This window comes from Alligator mississippiensis, chromosome 9 (genome assembly GCF_030867095.1).
Source record: "Alligator mississippiensis isolate rAllMis1 chromosome 9, rAllMis1, whole genome shotgun sequence".
Lineage (NCBI taxonomy): Eukaryota > Metazoa > Chordata > Crocodylia > Alligatoridae > Alligator > Alligator mississippiensis.
In genome coordinates this window covers 578,281-597,807 of record NC_081832.1, presented here as the reverse complement: position 1 = coordinate 597,807, position 19,527 = coordinate 578,281, and the positions used below count along the sequence as shown (strand labels likewise).

General features: G+C 59.3%; 2 protein-coding genes across 4 annotated transcripts; one reads left to right on the top strand and one right to left on the bottom strand.

Annotated features, from left to right (window-relative positions):
• Window positions 1-86: 86 nt before the first annotated feature.
• PLTP (phospholipid transfer protein) lies at window positions 87-4,633 on the bottom strand. Of its 2 annotated transcripts, none has more exons than XM_006260141.4 (16): window positions 4,509-4,633; window positions 3,978-4,090; window positions 3,621-3,720; window positions 3,184-3,312; window positions 2,910-3,065; window positions 2,721-2,784; window positions 2,375-2,438; window positions 2,182-2,273; window positions 1,895-2,071; window positions 1,721-1,780; window positions 1,441-1,605; window positions 1,163-1,230; window positions 958-1,000; window positions 693-756; window positions 545-621; window positions 87-430 (listed from the first exon to the last, which is right to left on the bottom strand). In XM_006260141.4, the coding sequence occupies exons 2-16, from the start codon at window positions 4,075-4,077 to the stop codon at window positions 326-328; spliced, it is 1,464 nt and encodes a 487-aa protein (XP_006260203.1). In that variant the 5' UTR covers window positions 4,078-4,090; window positions 4,509-4,633; the 3' UTR covers window positions 87-325. The 2 variants fall into 2 exon arrangements, with proteins under 2 accessions (XP_006260203.1, XP_019339697.1); XM_019484152.2 differs by lacking the exon at window positions 4,509-4,633 and adding an exon at window positions 4,250-4,422.
• An 838-nt stretch (window positions 4,634-5,471) lies between these two features.
• PCIF1 (phosphorylated CTD interacting factor 1) lies at window positions 5,472-18,400 on the top strand. 2 transcript variants are annotated; one of them, XM_059713088.1, is made up of 17 exons: window positions 5,472-5,553; window positions 5,679-5,773; window positions 7,182-7,315; window positions 7,531-7,655; window positions 8,118-8,258; window positions 9,816-9,946; window positions 10,426-10,580; window positions 10,863-11,010; window positions 11,221-11,304; window positions 12,214-12,313; window positions 12,503-12,665; window positions 13,483-13,655; window positions 15,187-15,273; window positions 15,662-15,846; window positions 16,285-16,378; window positions 16,598-16,773; window positions 17,312-18,400. In XM_059713088.1, the coding sequence occupies exons 3-17, from the start codon at window positions 7,192-7,194 to the stop codon at window positions 17,568-17,570; spliced, it is 2,145 nt and encodes a 714-aa protein (XP_059569071.1). In that variant the 5' UTR covers window positions 5,472-5,553; window positions 5,679-5,773; window positions 7,182-7,191; the 3' UTR covers window positions 17,571-18,400. The 2 variants fall into 2 exon arrangements, with proteins under 2 accessions (XP_059569071.1, XP_059569070.1); XM_059713087.1 differs by having other exon boundaries at window positions 5,473-5,553; window positions 7,177-7,315.
• The last annotated feature ends 1,127 nt before the right edge of the window (window positions 18,401-19,527 follow it).

Below are 19,527 nucleotides of genomic sequence, written 5' to 3'. Positions count from 1 at the left end.
CCTACCCCATGGCTATAGGCCAGGGCAGCAGAGGCTGTGCTGGAAGCAGGAGCCCACCGGGCCACAGCAAGACACCAGCTCCCAGGCAGGGTTGAGACCTCTTTATTAGTGTAAGAGCAGAGCAGGCGCCAGGCCCTGCAGCTCACCCAGCCTGGGCCTGCTCCGGGACGAACTCCTGAGACAGGCCGGGCAGGCGCTTTACCTGGGAGTGGAGCAAGGGCACGGCTGGACCCAGGGCGAGGGCGGCCTGGAGCCGCTGGGCGCAGTGTCAGCGAGTCAGCGCAGCGGGGGGAGCCGGGGGCGGGTGAGGCCGGCACTGCACCCCTCAGGCCACGGGGCTGGGGGTGCTGGGCTGGGCCGGGCGGTACTTCTCAATCACCTCCCGCAGCCCCTTGGAGAAGTGCAGGTCTGCGCCCACTGTGATGTAGCCCTGCAGGGACAGAGGAGCGGAGTCAGCACCACGTACCCCCTGGTTGCTACACTGTGAGGGGGGCCCCACCACCCCAGGGCCCAGGTATGCCTGGAGCTCCCTGCCGGCACGTACCAGGTGGTTGGTGACCACCTCCTTGGTGAAGTCCATACCCTCTGGCAGTGGGATCTGGACCCCCTTCCTGGTCCTCTCTGGAGGGAGAAAAGGAGCAGTTATAGGCTGCCCTCGTGCCCAAGCCTGCCCCCCCAGCTCCCGTCCGCACCGTTAATGATGGGCATGACGGTCAGCTGTAGCAGAGTCTTCAGCGGGGTCTGCAGTGAGAACAGCTGGGGAGAGAAGAGCCAGGGTCAGAGCACTGCTGAGGTGGGCAGCTACCCAAGGTTGGCATGGGGGCTGCCACAGGGGCTCTGAGCCCTGTCAGGGTGCCCCAAGGGCAGCAAGGGGGGCTATGCCTGGGCACCACTGGAGCCTCCCCCCCCCAGCTGCACTCCCCCACCCTGGGCCTGGCTGGATCCGGCCCCACTCACTGCCAGGGACTCCAGCGCTGACTGCTTGGAGTAGATGCGGAACCTGTGGGGAGAGATGGGGTCAGCGCGAGCTCTGCCTCCCCGCTCCCTCCACACCAGCCCCTGCCCTGTCCTGTTGGCTGCAGGCAGCCCGTGTGGCAGGACCCTGGGCTGAGTCTTCACTGGGCTACATGCATGCCCCAGGGGCTGGCGGCACGAGCGTTACCTCCTCAAGTCCAGCTGCACCTGCAGGGCCTTCTGGCGCAGCATCACCTTGGCGCTCAGCCGTGCTTCCTGGAGAGGAGACAGCCCTGCCCATCACTGCCATGCAGCCGGGGCGACAGCCACAGCCAAACCCCATAGAGGCTCCCCAAGCTCTTCCCACGCCCAGCTGCCCTGCAGCATGGACATGCATGTGCACGGGGGCTCCCTGCTGTGCCCAGCAGCCCAGGCCACGCCCGTGCCCCTTTGCGGGCCCTGCTCTCAGGAGGGGAGGGCGCTTACCATGCTCATGCTGGAGAGCTGCACGGCAGGCTGCCCCGCGGGCACCAGGGAGATGTTGAGCACGGCGTTGACGGAGACAGCGGTGCCCGTAGGCCTGATGGTGCAGCGCGGGGGCGTCACCACCTGCAGCACCATCCTCAGTGGCGCGTCCACCACGGCCGGGCTCTGCGGGGGCAGCGAGTGAGGTTGGCACTGGGGTGCTGTCTTTCTGGCAGCAGCTGCCCCGGGCTCCTGGAACATCCCCTGCCCCCCTGCTCTCCCCAGCCCCCGTGGCTCTCACCATCATGAGGATGCTGCCGAAGAACGTGGCTCTCAACAAAACCTCCAAGTCCTTGGGCACCTGAAACAACGGGAACCGTCCTGGGCATGGGGGTCAGCACACCGGGCCCCAGGGCCACGCATGGCACCTGACGTGGCTGACCAGTGCCACCCAGTCCGCACACTGGCCCCTCACCTGGTCCCCCTGGAACTCCATGGTCAGCACGCCCGCCTGGAAGTAGGAGAACATGGCCGAGTCGAAGAAGTATTCGGAGAAGGCCACGTACACCATGCGCTCCGTCTCCGTGATCACCGGCCGCTCCCCCTTGTTCACCAGCGTCTGGTTCTCGGCCTCCTGGTAGAAGAACATGCCCTGGGCGGAAGAGAGCGGGTGAGCCCAGCCCCTGCAGCATGGAGGGCTGTGGCCCCGTTGGCCCTGGTAGGCAGGTGCTGGGGGGGGCTGCAGCTGCCTCCAGGACTCACCTTGAAGTCCATGTCGAGCGTGTCCCAGGTGACGACGGGGTCGCTCAGGAGGGAGTAGTCGATGCCGACGTGCTCGTCCACTGGATTCCTCACTGCATGGGCATGGGGTCAGTCACCCAGGCCCCCTTGGACCCCGCCCAAACCCCGGGCTCTATCACCCCCTCCCCGTCCCCCACCGGCCCCAGCAGCTCACCCGGCACCGTGTCCAGCAGCGAGTTGAGCAGCACCAGCCCCGCGTGGTTCAGTGCTGGGCAGATCTGAAATGGACACAGTGGCCGGGGCTGGTGAGAGCGGGGCCAGGGCCACGGGAGGCAGATGGGGAGCCGAGGCACTGGCTCAGGGGTCCTGGCATGGCCCCTTGCGTGGCCCTGCCCCCAAAACCTGGCCTCCACACTCCTCCAGCCTCATCCGCCCAGCGCCGAGTCTGGTGCAGGCTGGAGCCCCATGGAAGGGAAAGGCACCAGCACAGCACACGCGCTGCTGGCACCAGATGCCTGGCCTGGGGGTCTGTGCAGTAGCAGGGCAGGGCAAGGCCTTACCTGCTGGTTGAGGACAAAGCGCATCCCCGTGGTGAGGAAGAGACCCAGAAACTCATAGACCTTCCTGCAGGGACGGGACAAGCTGTCACACCCCTGCCCCTCCTGGCCACGGCTAGGCCCTGGGGCCCTGGAAGGGACGCCAGAGCCAAGGTCCATGCTGGGGGGTCCTGGCACGTGGGCAGCCGGTACCTGAGCGTGCCTGAGAAGCCGGCCTGCATGCGGGCGATGGAGGCGTTGCAGGTGATGTTGGAGATCTTGAGGCGCCCAACCCTGTCCTTGGACAGCTTCAGTGCAGTGTGGACGTGGACGCCGTGCGCTGAGGCATTGATGGAGCCCACGTCATAGCTGGGGAGCAGCAACAGCGTGGGTGAGAGGCGGGGGGCAGGCAGCTCCTGGGGGCTGGGCTGGCCCAGAGACAGCCAGGGCTGCAGGGCACTGCTGCAGGTGGGGGGGCATGGCTTACAAGAACCAGTAGAGCAGCTGGCGGCGGAAGCGCAGGCTGATGGAGGCGTTGTTGATGTTGAAGGCGATGTGCTGCTGGGGCTGGAAGTGCAGGTCAGAGAGGGCCAGGTGCAGTGCCATCACCTTCACCCTGCGGGCATGAGCAACCTCAGCCCCGGCCCTACTGCTCTGGCCGTGCCCAGCACCAGGGGCTTGTGGGGGGAATGCCTGCGCCCCCACCCCGCTGGGCTGGGTCGGCCCTGTGCGGTTGCAGCCTGGTCCTGGTGCCTGCTCTCCCCTGGCCGGCATGCACAGCCCCGCAGGCTCGGCCATTCCCCTCCCCGTGGGCTCGTGGCCCGGAGCATGCCTGCGGCCCCGCTCCCTGGACTGGCTGGCAGCGGCTGGGGCAGGTCAGGACCCGGGGGCAGGACCCCCTCCCCACCCTGGCACGGCGCTCACTGGCTGATGTTGTAGTGGAACTGCCCCTCCTTGCCGTGCAGGTCGGGGATGCTGATGTGCTCCAGCTCCTGCTCCACGAAGCGCAGCCCTTCCTGCTTCACTGCAAAACAGCGGCGCTGGCTCTGGCCCGGCCCTGACCTCCGCCTGGGCTTCCGCCCCCCAGCCCGTTCCCAGGGCACCCGCCCTGCCACCGGGCTCCTTTCCTGACAGCTGGGCTCGGACCGCCCCACCTCCTCCCCCAGGCCGGCCCTGGCTGCAGCTCTAAACCCCTCTGTCTTCCCCCCACCCCTCGGGCGCCTGGATGGGACCCGCCACCCTCCCCGCGGGGGCTCACCCAGCCCCGGCCCCACCACTCACCCAGGTCCAGCCCCTTGCTCGTGATGCGGATCTTGCAGCCGGGGGCCGTGGCCGCGACCAGGCAGGGCAGCGCGAGGAGCAGGAGGCTGCGCAGGGCCATGGTGTGCGTGCTCCTGCGGGCACAGGCATCCGCGTTGCGCCGGGCGCTGCCTCCCCTCCCGACCCGACCCGACCCGACCCTCCGGAGCGGGGCTGGGGCCGGCCCCGGCGCGGAGCACGGGGGACGCGGCGCCCTGCCCTCCTGCCCTGCCCTTATCTCCGGGCACCGAGACCTTGACGCCCCGCCAGCCCGGGGGATGGGGGGGGCCGGGGCTGGCTCAGCTCCGCGGGGCTGCCCCGGCGGATGGTCCCAGGCGCGGCGGCGGCGGCTCCCGGTCCGCGACGGGGAGAGGGAGTCCCGGAGCCGCTCCCCGCGCGGCAGACCCCGGCACGGCCCGCTCGCGGTCCCGGCTCCCGGGCACGTGTCTGCGGGGAGCCGCCCGCCCCTTCCCCTTCCCTACCACCCCGGCCCGCGCACGGCCCCGCACTCACGGCGCCCGGCTCGTCCCTGGCTGCGCGAGCGGCTCGGCCGGGCGGTCTCTATATACCCGCCACCCCCCCGCCCGCCCGCGCTGCCCCGGCCCCTGCCCCTGCCGCCGGGCGGGGCTGGGAGGAGACAGGGGCCGGCCGGCCGGGCCGGGCCGGGCCGGGCCGGGGGAGGCGCCCTTGAGCGGGTCCCGCCGGGGGTGCCGGCCCCGGCCTTGCCCAGCCTCCCCCGGGCGGGCCGGGCCAAGCCGGGCAGAGCATCGCCCCCGACCCCAGCGCGTGCCTGGCGGGGAGCCCGCCCGCCGGCCGGACCAGCTGCTCCCTGCGGAGCCCCCTTGTGCGGGATGAGCGCCGCGGGGCGCGAGCCCTAATCCTCCCAGGCGGGCAGGGCGCCGGGGCCGCAGGGGAGGCTCCGCGGCCCGAAATAGCCCGGGCAGCTCCGACCGCGCCCGCCTGCGGCTGCTCCGCGCGGCACCGCCCGCCGGCGACAGGCCCGGCGCCCCGCACCAGGGCGGCAGCCCCCGCTAAGGGCAGGGGCTGGGGCTGGGGCACCCCCACTGCACACACGTGCCCGGGACAGGACCCCCCCCGTGCAGATGCGTGATCCCGTGCAGGACCCCCCGTGCAGACACATCCCCCCAGTGCAGACACGTGCCTAGGATAGGCTAGCATAAGCTCGGATAGGATCCCCCTAGTGCAGACACGTGCCCGGTGCAGCGCCCACCCACGTGCAGCAGCGCCGAGCCCGGGGGCAGCACGTGCTGCGATCGCCTGCGGGCCCCGCGCACGCGCACGCGCGGCTGCCCGGGCCCCGCCCCCGGCGCCCGCGCTGAAGATGGCGCCGAGGGGGGGCCCTGCCGGGTCCGCGCAGGCGCGTCGGTCCGGTCCGGTCCGCGCCTGCGCAGAGCGCGGCGCATGCGCAACGCGCGGGACGGCCGCTCGGGGCGCCCGTACAAGATGGCGGCGGCGGCGGCGGGCGGGGCGCGGTGGCGGGACGGCGGGCGGCAGCGGAGCGGTGCCCGGCGCGCGCAGCCTGCGGCCTCCCGCGCAGGTAACGGCTCCGCGGGGCGGGCGGGGGCCCGGGGGGCCGGCGCGGGGCGGACGCGGGCCCGGCCGCCATCTTAGCGCGGGCCCGGCCCGGCCCGGCCGGGGGTGACCAGCGCTTGTCGCCCGCAGCGCCCCGCGCGGGCCCGCGATGAGCATGAGGCCCGGCCCGGCCCCGGCGACCGCAGCGTCCGCGCCCAGCACCGCCCCGACCCGCGCCCGAGCCCGTAAGTACCGCGCGCGCCCGCCCGCCCGCCCCGCGCTGCTCCGCTGCCTCCTCCCGCGCGCGCCAAACCCGCCCCGCGCCCGCCTGGCTGCCGCCGCGGCGGGGACGCCTCGCCCGCCCGCCCGCCCGCGCAGGGGGTCCGGGCTGAACGGGCAGCGAGGCGGGAGCTGTCAGCGGCGCGGGCCGCTCTGGTCCGGGGCATCGCGGAGCCCGCCTGCCCTGCGCTCGCGGCCCGCCCCGCGCTCTGCGCTGCCGGCCCGGTGCTGAGCGGGCACGTGCTGCCGCGGGCAGGCGGGCAGGCGAGTGGGCGGCGCTGCGGGTGGAGGCTTGCGTCGGGCAGCAGCTTGGTCCCTGGACCCGACCCGGCTCTGCTTCTGTCACCGCCGCTCGTCGCGTGCCCGTGGCGCGTCCCGCCGCTCTGGAAGGAGCAGATGCGCGCTCAGGGCGGGCAGCTGCACGTAGCCGCAGGAGCGGGACCGGGCAGTCCCCATCTCGCCGAGCGTTTGCCGTCGCTACGGCGGAAAGCGTGTGGAAGGGGTGGCGGGGGCCTGGGGCAGAGCGATGGCGGGGAGCTGTCCCTCGCAGCAGCGGGGCGTCGCGGGTTGGCTCGGTGCTCGCGGTGATGGCTTCGTAGCGAGGGGGCCTGGAGACGTTGCCATAACCGGCGACATTTGACGATGCGTCCGCTGCGCTTTGCACGGCGCGGCCTGAGCTAACTGCGGCGTGCCTTCGGCCCCGTGGACAGGAGCGTCTTTCCCACGTGCGGAGGAAGGAGCTGGAGTAGAGGAGTGCAGCGACTTGTCCCAGGCCTCGCAGTGAGTCGGGACCTGGGGGTCCCTGTCTTGCCATCTGTGCTTGTGCCTCAGGGTCGCGCTGGCTGACTTTCAACCAGGGCCCTGGGGGTATTTTACTTAGCGGGTGAATATTCAATAAACGCCGTATGTTTAAAGCTGTACAAAGTTTGTGTGCGCGTGTGTTGTTTCATCTTACGCTGTTTTATAGAGGTAAGTGGGCAGATAAGGCGGGCTCCTTCCCTGAGGTGCTGTGGGCGGCGTGTGCTCCCCGGCGAGGAATGATTTCTGTCGCCTGCGCTGTTTGCTCCCAGGCGGGTGGGGGCTCAGATGCTCGACTTCTCTGGACGGGGCCAGTCGAAACGTGCACTTCCAGCATAGTCAACTGATCGCCCTCTTTTGTGCTGCTCACAGTCCCTAAAAATCAGTTTACATAGATAGCTAGGTTAACAAGTAGGTGTTTTTCATCTCTCAGGTGCTGCTTTGTTTTCCCCGTCCCCTGATCCGTGACTGATTCAGGAGTGCGGTGCTGTAGAACTGGCCCACTGGCTTTGAGCACAGGGGCGTCCTGGGATGAATCATGATGCAGGGTTTTTTTGCATATTTTCTCTAGTGCAGATGCTGAGAAATGGCCAATGAGAATCACGGCAGCCCCAGGGAGGAAGCATCTCTGATGAGTCACTCACCTGGCACTTCCAACCAGAACCAGCCCAGTTCCCCCAAGCCCATCCGACTGGTGCAGGACCTGCCCGGTACTTGTCCTGGTTCTTAGGGGCTCAGAGATGGGATCACGAGGTGCAGGGGTAGCAGCAGCAGGAGGAGGAGAAGGCTTCAGACGAGCTTCTTGAAGCAGTTGAGGGAATCTTGGGGACAAGCATTTGCTGTGTGCTGTGACAGCAGTGGGGTCTGGAGGGCAGGGCTGCTCTCCGAGACTGGGCTTGCCTTGACTCCCTTGCTTGTCTTGCAGATGAGCTGGTGCAGGCGGGCTGGGAGAAGTGCTGGAGCAAACGGGAGAATCGCCCTTATTACTTCAACCGCTTCACTAACCAGTCGCTGTGGGAAATGCCTGTCCTGGGACAGCACGATGTCATAGTGAGTAACCGCTCCTCACAGGGGCTGTGCTGCAGTCTCGTAGCACGTGGAGAGAGGACAGGAGCCCTTTTCCTGAGGGTCTGAAGATAATCCTGCTTGGCGCTGTTTGGGTACCACAGTGGAATGCTTGTCTTGCCACAAGAGACTTGTCTGGCTGTGGTAAGACATTCCTCACTTGTGTTGTCCCAGATGCTGAAATTATTCACATACACTGCAGAGAGGAAGCTCGTTCTGCGGAAGTCCTGTCTGACATTTGTTTCACACCCAAGTCATTCAAAAATTAGCCAGATACAGTCTGAAAAGATAAGACTTGACCTCTACATGTGTCACCATAAAGCGACCTAGCGTCTCTTCACTTGGGGAGTGGGAAAGATGAGTTTGTTGTCTCCAGTTGGGATTCTGGAGCAGTGGAAATTTGAGATGATGAGTCTTAGTGCAGGTTTTTTTCCTATATCTTCCTAGTCGGACCCTCTGGGATTGAACGCAGCTCCCATGCCTCTAGAAGGAGCAGGAGTGGTGGAGAGCACTGCGGAGAGCAAGCAGAGGAAGAGGAGATTCTCTGAGGAAGTTCAGCCTAGTGGTAACAGCATAAAAAAAGCTAAGGTTGGTCGTGGTTTTTTGTAAGGGTGTGTGAGAGGTGGGGAGTGTGGATATAATTGTACCAGGCCCCTCAGCTTGGTGGGGGGCAGAATATGAGACTTAATGTCTATTAAGGGAATGCTGAAATGAGTAAAACAGTAATTGCAAGTAGTATGTGTAAGCAAAGTAGAAGTGTGATCTCTAGAAAAATATATCAGATTTAAGATTTCAGCCTAGAATTGCTCTATTTCTTGTTTCCAATATTCATAGTAAGGGACCTTAGTCCAGTACATGCCAGGATGTACCAGGTCCCCACATTCCTCTCTGAGGCCATGTTTGTAAGGTACCTTTTAAGAATGTCCAGTTCAGAATTTAAGCTCTAGAGTTTATATCCAATATAGCTGAAGTTTAGAAGGAAGAGAGGCTTCTGAAGGATTGGCCAACCATGAAAAAGGAGTTTCTCATTGAGGTTCCTACAGGAACCCCTTTGAGTGTGGAGGGAAGATGCGAGCTACTGAGGGGAAAGTGACTATATTGGGCTACTGCTGACATAAGAACAGCAGACGTCTTGACTAAATGAGACCACAGGTGATGTCCAAGTACCGGCCAACAAGTGGGCAGTGCCTGGTGTCTCAAAGACTGCTGGCTTGGAAGTGAGGCCTCCTGCCAACCAGCCTGAAATGAGGCAGCCCTGTGCCAAATGAGAAAAGGCTAATCAGAAAGTCCTCATAGGCATGAAGAGCCGAGCATGTATCCCATTCCATGCTAAACTTGAAGCAGGGAAAGATGCGTCCTCAGGGTGATGCTCGTTTGTGAGAGGAGGCGAGTGCTGGGCAGCACTAGCCAAGGCAGGAGTGAAACACGCTTTCCTGCTGTTGACCAACAACTGTGTTGACCAAATCCGAGCACCGCCGTAGGAAGCACAAACAGGTGGCAAAGACAAAATTCTCCAATCTTTGCAGCTGTTGCTTTGGTGGGACATTGGCTTTGGGCCGTCAGGGAAAACGTCTCAGGAAGGTGTCCTGGAGGACTTTCTGGCCAAGAATCTATGAGGTCTGAGGAGATCCTCCATAAACTGTCCTGCTCTGCAACAGGATATGTTCACGCTTCCTTAGCTGAGACTCGTAGAGTAAGCACATGTCTTGTGGCTGGCTCTGTGCAAAGACATTGTATGGTGAGCTCCTTCCATGTATGTACAAGACCTGTATTAGAAATGGAGACCAAGAGGGCCGGGAGCTTGGACCCCGAGTCGGTTGAAGGTCAGGGGAGAGCTGTCTTGATATACTGTGCTCAGACCGGGATGTCTAGCACCTAATGAACAGGAAAAGGAAAGCAGACTTAAGCCTATGTCAAGGGGCTGTTTTGCTTGCGTCGGTAGGGGAACAAGAGTGCCTGGCTAGTGGACTGTGACTGGGCCACAGTGCAGTGTAGAGACCTGTACTTGCTCATGCTACCACTTGTTTCTAGCTGTCTACCTGCCCGTTCTGAACTGTGCGCTGGAGAGGGAGTGATTCAGAGATAATGGGTTTGGTGCCCTTGCGCCTGCCTTTTGGTGTAATGATTGGCATCTCTTCCTCTCAGGTCGATGTTCCAGGGACCCCTTCTGCGCAGCCAGTCCCCAGCTCTCCCAGCATTCCGGGCACCTCTGTTGTAAAGTTATGGTGCGTTTCCCCTGAAGATAAACAACAGGCAGCTCTTCTGCGACCAACCGAGTGAGTTGTCTCCACTTTTCCTTTGCCGTCTCCTTGTACTAGGGCTGGAGTGTTGCTGTAGCTGCGAAAGCCCAGAAAATGTCTTGAGAGGCAGGAATTCTTTTGTGATACCTTTTCTTGGACCTACTATTCAGTTTGGAGAACCATTGGACAAACTTTCATGCCTTTCCTCATGACTTACCTTTGATGTGAAGGTCACCCGAGGGGAGGCACCTGATGCCCAAAAGCTTGTCCAACAGTTTTTGCATCTATACAGCTTGTCCAAGAAAATATACCGCAGAGGCCCCCTGTTTTCTCTTTGGTACTACGTCAGGGTCCTTTGAAAGGAAACTTGACCGGCGTGCATGCCGGTTGGGGGAAATCTTAACAGTTGAGTTTGGCTGATCATACATCCCAAGGTGCCTTCTGCAAAGTGAGGTGGCTCTGGTGGGTTGCATGTGACCAGCAGTCTGACATTATCATGTTTGCTTCTGCCATAGAGTGTATTGGGACCTGGACATCCAGACAAACGCAGTGATTAAGCAGAGGGCACCTTCTGAAGTGCTACCTCCGCACCCTGAAGTGGAGCTGCTTCGGTCCCAGCTGATGCTGAAACTGCGACAGCATTACCGGGAGCTGTGCCAGCAGCGAGAGGGTAAATTTCTGTCCATCTCTTTTTGTACCTCTTTTCCCCAGCACTGCAGTGCTTTGCTTTCCCTTCTCTCCAGTTGCACTCTGCTTTTCTGCTTTGTCTTTTCTTCCTCATACCCTGCCTTCCCTCTGTGGCTGCTCTGCTCTCTTCAGCACAGTCTGATGCAGTAAGCATGTTGGGTAGGTTGCACCCAGGGACACGGGTGCTGTTCTGATCAGATCCTTTCGGCAGTACCACAAGACTAATACTAAAGAGCTCTAATTGGACCCTGCTGTGTTCCCCCAGGGATTGACCCCCCACGGGAATCGTTTAATCGCTGGATGTTGGAGCGGAAAGTGGTGGACAAAGGGACAGACCCTCTGTTACCGAGTGACTGCGAACCTGTAGTCTCTCCCTCCATGTTTAGAGAAATCATGAATGACATTCCCATCAGGTACTGCTTGCACAGGGCACGCCTCAGGATATGCTGGCTTGGGATGGTCCAGTGGCTTCTCTCATGGGCTTGTTGCTTCTGGATTTCCCTTTTCCCTTATGAAGCAGCAGGGAATTGTGATGGGAAGGCTGGGAGCTGAGCCTGATGCTGCCTGCCGGAGCGATAGCAGATAGGCTGACCCTGATGCGCGTGTGCTTGCGTTCACTTCAGATTATCCCGAATCAAGTTCCGGGAGGAAGCCAAGCGACTGCTCTTCAAGTATGCGGAGGCTGCAAAACGGCTTATTGAATCCAGGTTGGCTTTTCTTTTGTGCTTAGAAAAGAGACCATTCAAAGGCCTTGCTAGAAATGGCTGTTGTGTCCCACCTTCGGTTCTGTTCACCCTCAGTCACCTCTACCAAGTGAGGCAAGAATATTCCCAAGAAAGGCAGGGTGAATGTTTGGAGGTGCCTTGTTACAGGAGGGAGTCGGTAGGAAGAGAAGTGGGGAAGATTTAGTCTTTTCAGTTTGGAAGAAGAATCATGAGCAGGGGGAGTGAGGCATAGAGACAGCCATTTGGTTGCCTTTTATCTCTGAGATGGTAGAGGAAAGGTGGATCCTTGGTGCTATCAAACAGCAACCAATTTGAAATGAATAGGAGAGGCCTTATTACAGTGGGCATGACTGTTCTCCTGCCGCAGGGTAGGATGCAGGCAAATGTCTTAGTCAACACAAGAAAGTGAGACATTCCTGTTAGTGAGTAATCCCGTCGGGGAAAAATGGCAAGGGCTAGAAATACTCATGCTTCAGAGTCGGAAAGAAAGACACCCTGCTACCTCCGAGGTGTGCAGTTGCAGAGTGTGAGTAAGCCTCAATGTAGATGGGGCTCCTCAGCAGGAGGCTGAAACTTACCTGGGGAGGAGAGGAGGGACTTGACGCCTTCTCCTTGAAGCATCTGGTTGTGGCTACCTCTAGAGTGGAGAGGCAAGTCTGTTAGGATAGATCCTGGATTTCTCTCTCTTGCTGAGAGGCGAGCAGTCGGTCAGTACCTTGCAGTTCAGAGAGAATGTGGTTGGCAAACTTCTGAGAGTGTTCTCCACAGGAGTCCTGCAAGGCAGTGACAGGGTATTGTAGTGAGGAGAACACTTTTGCCATGTTCCTTCATGGCTCCAAAGCTCTGCTCGGAAGAACACAGTTGCTAAATGCCGCCTTCTCTTGTGTGCAGGAGTGCATCACCTGACAGCAGAAAAGTGGTGAAGTGGAACGTGGAGGACACCTTCAGCTGGCTGCGGCGGGACCACTCGGCCTCTAAGGAGGACTACATGGTCAGTACATACCCTTCCAGGTGAATGCATGGGCCCAGGGAGAAGGTCATCATCGAGAAGACTGATATTCTTTTCCCTTCCCCTGCTCTGTGAGGTAGCAGAGAGTTGTCAGGCGCATGTCAAAATCCATGCAAGCCTCAGGATGATGTGGTGATAGTGGTGCGAGGGCCTCTCTCTCTGCCTTTGCAGGACCGCCTGGAGCACCTGCGTAAGCAGTGTGGGCCCCACGTGTCGGCTGCAGCGAAGGACTCGGTCGAAGGCATCTGCAGTAAGATTTACTACATCTCACTCGAGTACGTCAAGCGAATCCGGGAGAAGCACCTCGCCATTCTCAAAGAGAACAATATCTCCGGTAGGCGACACTTTTGAGAGAGGCAGTGCAGTGCCATGCACGATGATGTAATGAGGCATGGTGCGGTGCAGCTTGGCCTGCCCCACTCGAATTGTCTCGTTGTTGTGGGGCTTGTTGTTTCTGAGTTCTGGGGAGATTTAAAGCAACAAATCCAGTGCTGGCCTTTGCTGACAGGGTGGCCTGGTGGGGGTACAGCTGAGACGCCAGTGCCAGCAGTTATGCTGTGAATAATCTCCCCGCAAATGCTGTGGCCTCGCACTTTGTAGCTTCCGTGGGCTAAGTGCACTGCACGTGCCGTACTCACGGCCTTCCTGTATTCCCACAAACTCCCCCTGTCTCACTTTTCCACACTCCTCTGTTTCGGGGACTCCTTACAGCTCCTTTCATCCCCTTCCCATTTGCCTAAGGCGCTTCCCTTCCCATTCAAACCAAGGGAACTGTGCTTCCCCCATTCCCTTCTCTGCCACATTCCCAAGGCTCGGAGCACTCTGAACACTCCCTGCCCGGGAGCATTTGCTCAGATGCAACATTCCAAAGCTGTTGCATCAGGTAGAAATGCTGTTGGACAGAGTGTAGAGCCTTGCTGCCCACAGCCAGCAGCTCTGCACTGGGGTGGCTTCTTAACTCCCCAGCTGTGTAAGTGACTGTCCCAAGCAGGCTAGGTTCCTCTGGTCCTGCAGTTACCTTGTGTATCTGAGGTGCAGCCATTCCCCCTTCACTTTGGTCTCAGCACCTTGTGCTTGGGGTGGAGGGGGTGGGGTCTGTCTCCTTGAGTTGCATGGAGTCTAATGTGGCTCTTTCCCTGTGTTCCCCACAGCTGAAGTAGAAGCTCCAGAGGTCCAGGACCGGCTTGTATACTGTTACCCCGTGAGACTGGCCATCCCTTCCCCACCACTCCCCAGCGTAGAGATGCACATGGAGAACAACGTGGCCTGTGTGCGATACAAGGGGGAGATGGTGAAAGTGAGCCGCAACTTCTTCAGCAAGTTGGTAAGGGCTGAGCTCCGGTGCTGAAGAGGAGCAGGAGGCGCAGGTCTCATTCCCCCACTTTGCCCTCTACATGAGGAGTCTGCAGTGAAAAGGTCTTTTATTCCATGTTACAAGAAGAATTCTTCCCAATTTGGGTTGCTTAACCTTGAAAAAGAGAGGGAGAATGCAGAGGCCGTGGGAGAAGGGAGGAGGGGGTGCTACAGAGGCTTAAGTAGGCGTCACTACGTGACCAGGAACTGCAACAACAAAGGCACATTCATGGACTGAGGACGGGATTCAGCGTTCTGAAGGGTCTGAGTGAAAGCTGATTACTACATCTGTTAACCCTGCCCCTCAGCCTGAAAACAAAGAGCTCACTCAGTTAAACACGTGGCGCAGTCTGTTTAAAGCTGCGTAAAGGAAATAATTCCTTGCAGAGAATGTGTAGGCATCACGTGAAGCAGGGGCCTGTCACGCTCTGTCATAATGCGAAACCCCATGCACACACAGCATTGTGAGCACTAATGTTTGGGATGGTGCAGATGATAACAGCGTGTGGTGCCCTGTTTTAGGGACTAGGGGAAAGGTCAGGATGGGATCCCCCGTCCTACCTGAGCACTTAGGTGTGTCATGATCTGTACATCTACCTTTGACGTATTGTAAGTTGACCAGTGCTGGAGTGTGGGGTGTGACAGGTCTATGCTTCATTCGGGAATGCTACAGAAACCCATAGACAGCTTCGTCGACCCTTCAACAGCCTGGTCAGAAATGGTTCTTCCCTCCCAAGAAGCTTGGGTGAAACCAAGTTATTTTACAGAAACTTCATTTTTATCCAGAAATCATTTTTCATCAGGGGAAAAAAGAGGTTTTGGCTAAGTGTGCCTCCCAGCCAGCAGGAGTGTGTTAGTCGATAGCAGCAGCCAGGACTATTCACAGGGTCTAGACCCGCAGTGCCAGGCGCGGGATAAATGTGCCAGCAGGCATTGTCCTTGCCTTAAATATGTGCAGTCTGATAAACGGCAAGCTCTGCGGGCTGGAAAGTGTCATTGCTGTTATGTGTAGGCAGTGCCTGCCGTGGGAGGGCCTTGACCTGGCTGAGGCCTCTAGGTACCGCTCTTGCATGCATGTTAAATACTGTCTGCTGCAATTAAGATGGTTCCTACCATCAGGGAGGATCCCTGTTGGCTCATGTGGGAGAGAGCTGTCATCCTGGCTGCAGGGTTCTTGGTGCTAGATAGAGGGTGGCGGGGGAGTGTTATGTTGATGGTTCATAGCCTGCAGCATGTAGACGCAGTGAAAGTGGACATCCCCCTGGAGAGGTGCTAGAAATGCTGTGTAGAGCCTCGGGGTTCTCCTTCCATGTCCTTCATGCCTGTCGCATCTCTGCATCCCTGTGTTCCTGCAGCAGCACCTGCCAGCTCTGATTTCTTCTCGCTCCAACACCCTGCAGCTCCCTCCTACACCTGTCCTCATCCTACTATTACTGGGGGGGAGGGGGGGTTGTCTTTTTTTTTTTTTTTTTTCCTTCTAACAACCTGGGTTTCTTTTTCAGTGGCTCCTCTATCGGTACAGTTGCATTGATGATTCTGGCTTTGAGAAGTTTCTGCCCAGGGTATGGTGCCTGCTCCGTCGATATCAGGTACAAGTCCTTTGCAGCTTCTGGGCAGCAGTCAGTGCTGATGGAATTGAGTATCTGAACTTACTGGCAGTTGGAGTATGCTGGGTTTTTCCTAAGACTTTAAAACGGGGTTCCCTGCTGGGAGAACCATTCCCTGGCCCTTGCTTCAGCCCCCTTGCTGGGAGAAGAGCAAAAGGAACCTGCAGTCTTAGACTGTTCATGAGCCGAGTCTCAGTTTTGCAAGTGGTGGAGGGAGGCATTCTTGGGGAGTGAGAGAGGAAGACAGGGTCCTGCAGACCTGGAGAAGGGGCATGCAAGGCTCTATGGTCCTGGGTTTAGAGGCCTTTGAAAGGAGTGGTGGAAGCCTGCAGGCTGTCTGGCGTCACTCACGGAGGCTTGCTCTCCTCAGATGATGTTTGGTGTCGGCCTGTATGAAGGAACTGGCCTGCAGGGGGCGCTCCCAGTGCATGTCTTCGAAGCCCTCCACAAGCTGTTTGGAGTGAGTTTTGAATGCTTTGCCTCGCCCCTGAACTGCTATTTCAAACAGTTCTGTTCGGCCTTCCTGGACACAGACGGGTATTTTGGATCCAGGGGGTGAGTCTGACTCTTTGCTGCAGACATGAGCGTGCACAGCACCTGGGCCCAGGGTGTGCTGGGGCAGTTGTGGGTTTTAGGGCATTGTTAGCTGGGCTGGGACCTCTGTCCTGGGAGATGTCCTGCAGGTCCGGGGTAAGGGTCTGTGGGATGAGGAGGGATGTACTGTTAGGTTTACAGAGGTTGTCTGGCCCTAGATTGGCATGGGTTTGCCAGCGCCCTGGGACCTCAGACAAAAGGTTGAACACGTGCACCAGCCAGAGGGCTCCCAGCTGTCTGCCCCTTGGTGATCCTTCCTGCCGTGCAGGTAGCAAAGGGGCAGGCTGTGCATGGAAGTAAAGCTGTGTGGCTGCCCTGTCCCAGACGTGGGTGTCCTGTCAGGTGTGTGCATTAGCAGCCTAGCCTCTCTGACTGGGGCCTTCTCTTGTTCCCTTTTAGCCCATGCCTGGATTTTTCCCCCATAAGTGGCTCTTTCGAGGCAAATCCACCATTCTGTGAGGAGCTGATGGATGCCATGGTCTCTCATTTTGAGGTATATTTACTTCTGTATGTTGATCTATATGAACCAGTGTAGCCAGTCCTTCCTTCCATCCGTGGCTGGCCTGTAGTCCAATAGCAGGGTTGTAAATGAGTGGGCTGCTGAGGATTGATTGATTTAGTGCTGCTCTCGCCAAAGTGCTGCTTTCTTTCCTGAGAGCTCATTGTATGTGACACTGCCATGGGTAAAACAGTTCTTTTCTTCTTGAATTAGAAACTGCTGGAGAGCTCCAGTGAGCCTCTGTCCTTCATTGTCTTCATCCCCGAATGGAGGGACCCTCCGACACCAGCCCTGACCCGGATGGAGCAGAGCAAGTTCAAGCGGCACCAGCTTATCCTGCCAGCCTTCGATCACGAATATCGCAGCGGGTCTCAGCACATCTGCAAAAAGTAGGCCTTTCCCTGGGGCCCCAAGGGGGCTGGGCTTGAGCTGGGGTGCACTTGAGGTGCACTGCAGCATAGAGGCCCCTGGCAGAAATCCTCTGCCTCAAGGTGAATCAATTGGGGTGCTGAACCAGTGACACGTAATGGACTGGCCAGGCAGCCATCTTCCCTTCCCTAGGAGCTAACAGCACTGCAGCCACAACCGGATACTGGGCTGCCTAGGCAGTAACACAGTGGTGCTCCAATGTGATTCTTCAGAAGGCTTTGTGCAGCCGCTGTGGGTACCACAGCTGAGCTTAGCTTCATCTGTGGTCTGGCACAAGGAGAGAGATCTCACAAGAAAATGGGCACGTACTCCAAGTTTGTGTATTGTAACTCATGGATGTGCCTTCTTTCTAAGACAGAATCATGCTGTCCTTTGGAACTAAAAGAGGGTTGGAGTGGGGGAGAGATGATAAAGGCTGTAGAAAGCAACTGTGCAGTGGATGGACTGTTTGGTGGGGCCCATGGAGCAAGCACTGAGGGCCTGTTCCTTGCCTTGCAGAGAGGAGATGTACTACAAAGCCGTGCACAACACCGCTGTCCTCTTCCTGCAGAACAATGCAGGCTTCACCAAGTGGGAGCCCACACCTGACCGGCTGCAGGAGCTCATCACAGCCTACAAGCACTCAGGACGGACCCTCAGTTCCTCGGGCTCCTCCTCTTCCTCCTGCTCCTCTTCCTCCTCCACATTGTCCTCCACAGCAGACAAGGACCGGGAGACAGGCCGAGAGCAGAGCAGCAGCCGGGAGACCCCCAACTAAACTGTGGAGGGTGGGGTCAGAGGCAGAGGGGGCAGAGGCCCCTGCACCCCCAAGGAGAGGCTGGACGTGACAGACAGGTGGAGAGACTGTTGACCCATAGCCCCAGGACCAGGGGGACTCTGGGCAGCTCCACACTGCTTGCTTTCCTCTGTGCACTTGCAAGTCTGCATCCCTCAGGAGGCCAGGGGACTCCCCAGCCTCCTGCCCGGGAAGGGAATCGGCAGCTGCCCTCGCAGAGGGACAGCAAGACCCGACGTAGCAAGAGTAGGACAAGTCTGCGGCCCCTTCAAACACTACAGCTCGGCAGAGGAGGCAGCTGGAGCTGGGGCGTGAGCATGGAGGGCAGGACAGGCAGCCTGAGGGGCAGCGCCGTAGCCTGGAGGGAGCCAGGTAGGGGTTTCCCCGCGGGGAGCAGGCAGGGTTCAGCAGCTCGTCCTGCGGCCCCAGCACCAGCACAGCTCCGTGTCCATAGTGTAAATAGTTCTGCCCGCGGCGCCCCTGCTCCCTGCAGGGGGCATTCCCATAGCATCCGTGTTCCTGCCCCACGTGTATGAGTCCCGTGTGCGCCGATGCTGTTTGCCGTATTGAAGCAAAGCGGAGAAAAGGAGTTTCTCTATTGTAAAGAGGTCTTTGCCGCTGTTTTGTAGCCGTTGTGGTTTTTACCTGGAGCTGCTGGGCTCCGTTTCACCTCTGTGGGTTTTGTTTTGTAAGGATTAATTTAACACCGCTAACCATTTTATTACTTTTATCCAAGAGAAGCCAAGTAAAGTCTATTTTTGATTTCCCTTTCCTAGTTCTTAGGAACATTAAACCAGCATTTCCGCTCCCCATGCTGTCTGTCGGTGCCGTTCCTCCCTGCCCGGCCTGGGCCGGCCCCATGCTGCCCACAGGGAGGCTCTCGCCCTTCTGCTCACCGGCTCTGCTGTCTTGCCTTTAGGAAAGGATCGGTTCACATAGGACCTGCACCTGTACTCTTAGGCCTGTCTGCAGGGCTTGTGGATTGAGCTCTTAACAGAAGCTGTAAAGCAGGTGTTTGTCTGCAACATCTCTGCTGGTCTGTCCGGAATAGTACGGGAGGTGCATGATGCCATTATAATGAGGAACATGGGCAAGGGGAGATTGCCTTGCAGAGAATTAAAATGTCTAGACCACCCGAGAAGGTCGGAGCTCCAGGACGGGGTCCTTCGGGCCTCAGGGGCACAGGCTACAAGTGTAATTGGGCAAGGGCAGTGACTTGCAAGCAAGTGCTCCGTTGGCCATGTTGGGAGCGGGGCCACTTCAGAATTACTGAGAGCCCTGAGCGAAGCTGAGGCCGGGTGGCACAACCTTGCTGCTGTGTGCGAGCAGGAGAGACGGCAGCGCAGATGTACTGTCTGATGAAGGGCTGGAGGCCCGAAAGGAGGAATCCCGGTAGTTGGAGTTGAGGAGAGGTGGGGCGGGGCGGGGCGGGGCAGGGGTACAGGCTTCCTAGCCAAGTTTGGCCAGCGAGGGGCTTTGCAGAGCATGGAGCGTGGCCGGGCGGCGGGAGCCTGCTGCCCCAGAAAGATGATCTGGGTCAAGTGAGATGGTTGCTGCCCTGCTCATGGAGGTTTTGGGGCAGTTGGGCTGGACCAGAAAGCTTGGAGGGATCATCGCCCTCATCTGGCCTGATCTGCGTAACTGGTATCAGGGCGCTGTGCCCTGTGATCTTTGCACCAAGCCCTGGCTTCTAGCTGAGCTGCAGCCAGTGTATTTGAGACGGGACATCTTTATTTTAAACGTGCCTAGCGAGAGCGTGCTGCCTGTCTTGCCCTGCAAAGGTTCTCACTTTCCTGCTGACTCTTCCTACCTTCAGCTTCCAGTTGTTGCATCTTGTCTTCTGAATTGTGCCAGGTGCTGTCAGGAACCTTTTCCCCACGATGGTGTCCTGCCCAGCTCGCTATTACGCCCATTGAGGTAGAGCTGAAACGTCTCAAGC